The sequence below is a fragment of the Megalops cyprinoides genome, chromosome 3 (genome assembly GCF_013368585.1).
Source record: "Megalops cyprinoides isolate fMegCyp1 chromosome 3, fMegCyp1.pri, whole genome shotgun sequence".
Lineage (NCBI taxonomy): Eukaryota > Metazoa > Chordata > Actinopteri > Elopiformes > Megalopidae > Megalops > Megalops cyprinoides.
Window position 1 is genome coordinate 24,928,367 of NC_050585.1, and position 8,224 is coordinate 24,936,590.

At 45.5% G+C, this 8,224-nt stretch overlaps 1 protein-coding gene across 2 annotated transcripts in view; it reads right to left on the reverse strand.

Moving 5' to 3' along the window:
* LOC118774257 (ribosomal protein S6 kinase alpha-6) overlaps nucleotides 1-6,717 on the reverse strand; it is a 28,217-nt gene extending 21,500 nt beyond the window's left edge. For both annotated transcript variants that reach the window (XM_036523463.1, XM_036523464.1), the window contains exon 1: nucleotides 6,443-6,717. In XM_036523463.1, the coding sequence (XP_036379356.1) occupies nucleotides 6,443-6,505 (63 nt within the window). In that variant the 5' untranslated portion in view covers nucleotides 6,506-6,717. The remainder of the gene's footprint in view (nucleotides 1-6,442) is intronic.
* Nucleotides 6,718-8,224: the final 1,507 nt, after the last annotated feature.

The window sequence follows — 8,224 nt, forward strand, 5'->3', positions numbered from 1 at the left end:
GCTAACTTTACCCTTTTCACCCCACCTGCTACACTGAAACCTAACACAGCCAAGCCTTCCTAACCACATTCCTGAGCTCTTCCAGGGCCTCTGCTGGTAGGGATACAGCGATCAGCGGCACTACAAGACAAGGCCAGTCACGTTCTCCAAAGTGCTTGCAAGACGGGGCCTCCTCTGCAGAGCCCATTTGCATAACGTAGGGGTAGGGGGTCGGAGGCAAATGTGTGGCTACGTGTAAACTGCATGTGAACACGTCATATTACCGCTAAGGTTTACAGCGCAAATCACACTGGGCCGTTTACACTGCCCAGTGAAGTTATTTTGAGATTTTGTCAGCATTTTGCTAACAGGTATCATCTGCCACGTTTATCTAATGAAAGCCTGAACTGAAATGAAGTATGCTGAACTGAGCCCTGTGAGAGGCCGGTCAGGCCTGGCTGAGGAGAAGCACCTGGATCTCCACTGTAGTACCCATGCCTGTAATGCATCTTGACATGCATATTTGAACAGAAGGAAATATGGATACGTGTGGCATGTTTAAATGGACACTTTCTCTAGGTTGTATTTTCTCGTGAAGCCACCTTAAGGCGCCTTTTCAAGCAACAGCACAGAAGGAATACGTTGGGACCCGCACCCCAAAACCGTCAGGAGTATAGCAGGTCACCGTTTATATGAATGAAAAACATTTCTGAGAGCTCAGTCCATTACGGTCCCTCTCATCTGTTCCCCAAACCGCACGGAGGACCTTGACAGCACACGCTTCACTGCAGAGCAGGGACAGGGCTGGCTCCTCGCAGTCCTCCACCGTTCCCCACAGTATAAGTACGGACCGTGGCGGGAGACTTCCTGGGGGTCGGGAGGCAGTTGCCGCTGGGAGCTGGGGTGGAGAAGCACTTGCAGCTTGTCTTGGATGGATTTTTCCACTACTGTGATGGGTGTGCCAATGACCAGGAGATTGGGCCACTCACAGGGTCTGCGCTGTGGCTGGGCAGCCCTCGCCGTTCAGATCGGTTAACAGGCACATGCACACTGCAGCGAGCAGCGGCTGGCTCGATCTGCACTGCGAGGCGCTGTTATTCAAAGTATCCATATGACAACTATGTGTGTGCATGTCAGCGCACGTGCACATATGTGTATGTGTCACACACATATGCAAATGTGTATGTAGGCCTATGTTTGTTTACGGTCGAGCCTGTGTGTATGTATGTGTGTCTGTGTGTGTGTGTGAAGGAATCTGTGCGGGAATAAAGTAGTTCTTACACAGAGACAGGGTCAGCACTCTTCTTCTCTGATGTTCTTGTGATGCAGTGAGCTGGACCACAGTTACGCCATCAGAGCTCTTTAAAGACACAGCAGCTGTGTGTGTGTGTGCGTGCCTGCGTTCATATGCGAGTGCGCCGCGCAGCCCTCAGGTGTCAAACCCACGCCTTTCCCTCCTCCCAGCGGGCAGCCTCCCTGGCCTGCCACCCCCCACATCTCACCCGCCTCCGCATGCCGGCCTGCCAATGCCCCCGCTCGATGCGTGGGCAACGCCTGGCACGAGAGCAAAAACCCCAGCCGATCTGCTGCAGTCTCAGTCTGAATCTCTGCGCGATGCGGCCTTTATCTCCGCACCATCTCCGCCTCACGCTAAGACCCCACTTGGTTGCGCAAGCACGCGCAGATGAGAGAGATTAAGGTCGCGGGACAGGACGCTGAGCGCGACGAACGGATGTGGCGTTACACAAGGACGACATTAAACTGCTGGCACGTGCACCGGGTTGTTTTTCAGATTCTGTCTGCTCCGTCGAATCTGAGCGCGCACACTTCGACATTAAGCCACTTGAACGGGCATCACTACACAGTTTCTTTGTCTTTGCATCAACGCATATCACACACAATTTTGTTACAGGTCAGGGATTACACGTCTGGGATTATTTGTAATCTGAATGTGAGAAACCAGATTATGGCACTTTTGTGAGCTGCCAAACTAACATATGATTTTTTTTTTTTTTTTTTTTGGTTTCCCAGGAGATGACCAACCTCCTGCTCAACACAGCCAGGATGGTGACTAGGGCTCCAACTAACGACTATTTTGATAGTCGAATAATCTATTGATTATTGAAATGAATAATCGACTATTCGGATTATGAATTGCACAATTACTCAATGGCTCTTATTTACCTATCGACTTTTAAATTTATCTTGAGGTTGTTTTAGGCATATGCTAACTAACAATAAAGACAATAAAGATGAGAACTTAATGAATGGTTACTAGGACTAATTCAGTGAGGGCAGTTGCTCACTCCAGTAAAGCAACGTAGCTTAGGCTACATGTCTGAGCATTCCGAGTCAGAACAAAACAGACATGCAATGACGTCACCAACTAATGGACAATTAAATTCTTCAGCAACTAATTTGGTCATCGATTTTAGTCAACTACGTTGATTATTCGTTGCACCCCTAATGTTGACTAACAAATATGAATGAATTAATAAAACCAACTATATACAGTGTACTGCTAATGTGACAAAATGTGCAAACACAAATGGTATTGTTACTAATAACTAAATGTTGCATTATGGGAGTGTCAACAGGAGTGGTCACCCTGACCTTGTGTCACGGAAGGCCTGAATAGGTGAGCAGCTCTAAATCATCACCTCGGTCCCAATCAAATTACAACGGCAACCTACTTTAGGTCCTCTGGACTCTCTCGCCAATGATTTCAAGATATGGAGTGCCCGAGGCCTTCTCACTGAGTCCGAAAGACTCCTGAGGTTCGCATTAAATCCCAGGGCAGTACTCAACATTTTCCCTGAGACTCCCCCGCTTCGCATTATAGCCCAGGGCTGCGCCACAGTGTCTGATGAAGCCAGCATTCCGGCAGGGACGAAGGAGTGCCCCCAGAACACAGAGGCGTAGGAGCTGAGTCACACCTTTTGAGGGGGATGGTGCACAGAGAGCATGGTGCCGTTACTGTTCCTCCGTGGGCAGGGGGGCTGGGGACGGTGGCAGTACGTGTCAGACATGAGACTGCTGAGCTCTTATTACGGGGTGAGCACGAGTGGGTGGTAATCCAAAAGCCCAGCCTTCACTGTGTCTGTCGATGACACCACAGCCACTGTGGGCGTTTTGTTCCAGACCACAAGATGTCCCACAGGGGATCCAGGACGAAGGGGAACAGACTCCTTCATGCAGTGGCCTTGTGTCTGGTCCCAGCCGCAGCCCTGTGCTGCAACCCGACACCCATTTCCACCGCTCGGAGCAGCCGCAACCTCGAGGACCCCCGGAAGACAGGAAATGAGCCTCTCTGGCCTCGGGTGACAGGCACGTCCTCTTGGCGGTTGAGAGACGAAAAACAAACCCGGACAGCGGCACAAAAGTGTATGTGCTTTGCTTTTAAGTAATGCAACTGGGCAGGGTCTGTGGCCGATGACAACCATGTACTGTCAACGTGGAGGTAACACGGAGGTGATGTGGAAGTGCAGCAGCAGTTCATTAAAAAAGAGTGGCTCATTCAAGACTATGTTGTTTAGGGGAAGGGGGCATTTGAGCTTTTACACATGTTATCAAGACTGGGCTTAATAGCTGTCTAAAGAAACCATTGCTGTTTGCTGCGGTTAACAATGGCAGGCAACATTCTTTGACCAAAATGGGAAAAGCTCCCTTTTGCCCCAACCTCTGCTAGAACACGAGGCCAGCATATAAACAGCGCCTGCCTCGAGCACTGCATGCATAGAACCCTGATGATCTGTTCCACTTTGGCCAACCGAAAGAATGGCAGTGGTCTCAAGATTGCACAATGCTTCAGTGCAACTGAGTTTAAAAGAGCTCAAGCTTCTCCCCTTTTGTGATGTTGCGGACCTGCAAGCAGGAAAATGCCAGCTGCCCTTCCGATATTTTGTTCCCACATCTCGTGTGGCCAGGACAGAACGAGAGGGAGCTCATTTTCTGAGGGCCTCTGCTGCAATCCCATTCTATGCCATTTACGATATTAGAGCGTGGATCAATTTGGAGTGATTACGGCCAACCTTGAGACGGGATGACTCATACCATTTATCAGGAGCACTGAGGGGAGAGATAAAAAAAAAAAAACAGAATGGTTTTCTGCAGCAAAAACGCTGGACGGCAGCCATTACATTTATTCAAAACACAGCCTAACACGTCTCCCTTTTACTTTTTACAGTCAAAGCTCAGATCCACGTATTAACTCTTCACTTTGACAGGTGCTGAGGGCATTACATATTTTTACTTATGTCTTGCAATATTTCACAACATTTTTTGCACAGAAGTGAACATATTTAGGCTCTTTAACACTCATAGTGTAGGCTGTCTGGGTACTGAGATTCCCTCCATCATGAAGGGTGAATTAAGCCACACTTAGATAAAAACTTCACTTTTTAATTATTGCAATTATCCTTAATGTTAACTTTCTGTGATTGTATTAGACTGTATTACATTTAAAGCTTCTTTCTGCTGAACAGACAGGCCACAACCTGGACCTTAGATTCATGAAACAACAGAGAAAAGAGTTAAAAGTCCAAAATGGTCCAGACTTTGACCAAATTGCAAATACTGTACACATCAGGCAATCTCAAGTCTTTAGGACTGGAAGCAAATGAGGGTGTAACTTTTGTGCTATGTCCAAGACACCCCAAGAGGTGTGGGTTGATGGTTCTGTCACATTATTTGTCGTATCACTGAATCACATCATTCAGCCTGGTCCTGTTTTGGTCAGATACTGTGAAGTACATGTGTATTTAAGAGGCCCTGATCTTCCTCACAAATGCACAAACCTGGCCTCTGGTCATTGGACCAGGAATTTTCAACACTGACGCAGAGGGACAGAGTTGCTTTCCCAACACTGACCGCTGAGTGATCCACCCTCCAGCTTGCACATCAGTGAGGACCCTCAATCTGTGCGAGGTGTCTTCACCATCTGCCACTGTGGTGCCACTTTAGGCCAGACACAGTCAGAGGAAAAAATATCAACTGACACAACCACTTCCTCCTGTTTTTTTTTTTTTTTTAACTAGCCTGTAAGAAGGCCACAAAGCAGTACAAAGCACATTCTCTGCAATGCTTTCACTAAGCACTCTTCAGATGGGAAGGCTTGGGTCCGTACATAATACAGGCGCAGTTGCTGCTGGGAGCTCCCCAGTTGCCTCATCACCCTCAGAATATGGCACCGTTTACTGCCATAACCAACCAGACACGTTCTTCATCAGCAAGGTAAAACTGAGGTGTTTAAGAGGACAGGCAGCAAAGCATACCAACCGTCTTTCCATTTGTTTTCAACTACGCTGCATTTTGTGACAAGAAAATACATTAAATCTACACGGCTGAACGACACAAAACACAGACCCCATCAGCCACAGAAATGTGTCTAACAAACATTACGCAAACAACTGCGTAAATTGCACTGCAGTAAAAGCTGACACGGGGTTACAGTTACTGAGGGAAACGTTACCTTTAGTTTCTCACACATACGCAACATCCCTAAGTTGACAGTACAGTAAAAAGAAAAACACTGCAAACACGTTCCTGCGACATGCCTGCGGACCATTCTGCGTAGCTTCACTGTCACCGCACAGACTGCTGTACAGTCATAAAGCTATCTGATAGCTATCTGTAACATCAATTTCTATGACAGGAAATCAAAAGTTTGAGAACTAATGGTTAATTCGCTGACACAAAGCATCTCTCTAGTTAATGTATGATTTTATACACTTTGTGTAACTTCGCCAGCAAGTGAACTACTTACAATGACAACATTTGCCCGTTCAGTCTAAACGTCACGTTAGCTTGGTAGTCTAGCGTTAGCTAGCCCATCTAAAACTAGATTTATGTCACACAAAACACGCAACACAGTGACCCTGTAGTAGTTTCTCTTATCAAAACTACGGTGCCTAACAACTTATGTAAATAAGTTCATGTAAATTCAACCAAGCAAGACATGTGTGACACAATCGGCAAAACTGCAAAATGATCTGCAACTCGAGGTAGGAACGCCACGCAGCTAGTCAGGCTAGCTAGTTAATCAGCCAATACAAAATAACCAAGTTGGCAATAGTGTCCCGCATCACAGCAAACATGACAAAATGGCTGGGTAGATGTCTAGCTACATTGCTAGAACAGTGTCACTAGCTACCCAGTTACGCCGATCAGCCATATATCGTATTTGACATTAGCTAGTTGTCGTTACGATACAAGTATAACTGGCAAGCTACTACAGAAGCCGGTAGCCAAATGGCTTGCTATTTAAACTCAATTAAGGCCTAGTGCAGCTAGCTGAAGAGCTTGCTGATAAATACGCAGCCAACATTAGCTAACTAGTCACAGAGCCGAGGCGATGACTCGTACCTAGCTTGTTTTTAGCTACGTAACTTTTAAAACAAATACAGAAAAGGCAAATACACTTTAACAGTGTCCCAAGCAATATGCTAGCTAGACAGCCACATACCTCACTAACGCTATGCACCTCCATTTTGTGCCAGGAATCTTGCGGCTGGGCAAAAGGCATCATACAGTCAGACTAGTGCCTTATTTCAGACAGCATTTCTTCTTTATGTAGGCCAGCTGAGTATCCCCCTCCTCTGAAAATATACGTCGTCTGCCTTGGCGTTCTTTCCCGAAGAAGACGAAGGATCGGGTGTCAAAGGGTCTGTAGGACTGAGTGTCCCGCTCGAATCGAAACCCCCTATGCTTTCCCTATAGATGTGAATATGGCCGCCACTGTATTTGCAGGCTACCTGAACAGCATGGAAACCGAGTACAAACTGACGTAGCACTGACGCCATTGAGTTAAGGATTTCCCCCATCCCAGGCAACAAACGGGAAAAATAGGAAACGGTATGACATCTGGTGCAAAAATAGCACTGGCAAACTGGGGCTCGACTATTAATACAAACTTGTAGTTTCTATGTTGTATGACGGAAAAAGACCGTGACAATTTCCTTTCAGAGATATTTGAAGTAATGCGCATGGATTTTAATCCGATCTGATTCCCACCCACACATTTTCGGCTTGCCGCAATACAGTGAAGGTTGTATTTATTATAACCGAGTAGACAAGTGCTGCATTTTGCAAATTATTTTTAGTAAAGCCTGCAATTTCCAGAATTACTTGAATTTCAGTGAGTACAATTTAAAATTAATCACGTAAATTCGGGATAATAATAATAATAATAATAATAATAATGATAATAATAATAATAATACATCATTTTCTACTTTTTTGAACATGATAATAGCGTTAATTTCACTTGCGAGGGCTAGTTAATTTCACTTGCTAGGGCTTGTGCTTTGCTCCATCCAGTTACGATGACTGATGAACATAGTTGATTAGACTTGCACATTACACTGACGCTTTTCCGAAAACACGTAGTAGTAAATATATTTGTGCAGGGTTAAGCTGTATGTTTTTTGTTTGTTTGTTTTTGTGAAGAAATGGCGAGTTGAACATTGTGTTAATTAAGAAATATAAAAGAGCATATATTGGGGAGAAAAAACACACTTGCCCTACAAGTTTGGTCCAGTACTTTGTTGTTTGGAACCTACACTGCCTTCCTACCTATGTATGTATTCTTTCAGGACACCCAAGGTCACTTTACATTCAGTAAAATCAAACAAAGTAAACAATGCAAATAAAAAGTATGAATGTAATGTAATCATGTATGAAGAGCTTAATGAGAGAGAGGGGGTATAACCATGGATGAAATCAGCAAGGTAGATTGCGCAGGCCATGGAGCCCTTTGTATGTTAGCATCAGAGTTTTGAGTTGAACCTGATACTTAACTCTTAGCCATTCACTGTTCTATAAACATAAAAATAAATAGGTATTTCTCTGAAGTGTAGTTATCTGGGGTATGCTGGCTACATAACATTATACTGTAATCAGATCGATAGAAATATATTGATTCAAGCGCTGGATGTAGTATATGTGAAAGATCCATGAGGGTGTAACCATGACCTTCACAAAACCTTGATTCTCTCAAACCACCCAATCAGTGAGGAAAACAGGTAATTAGGTTCCTTGGGTTATTTTTCAAGGCCTGGACCTGCTGAACAAGGTCGGTCATCTATTATACAGCAAGAAAATCTGGCGCAGCACAGTGGGGTGCCTGTGTGTGGACGCAGTGGGAGTCGCATTGAGGGGGATTTCCTGGAAGCTGCTGTCACAAAGTCACTGCCTAGGTCATGTCCCCTGCTGGGCTGGCTGCCATCTCTTCCATCACCTCTGGCAC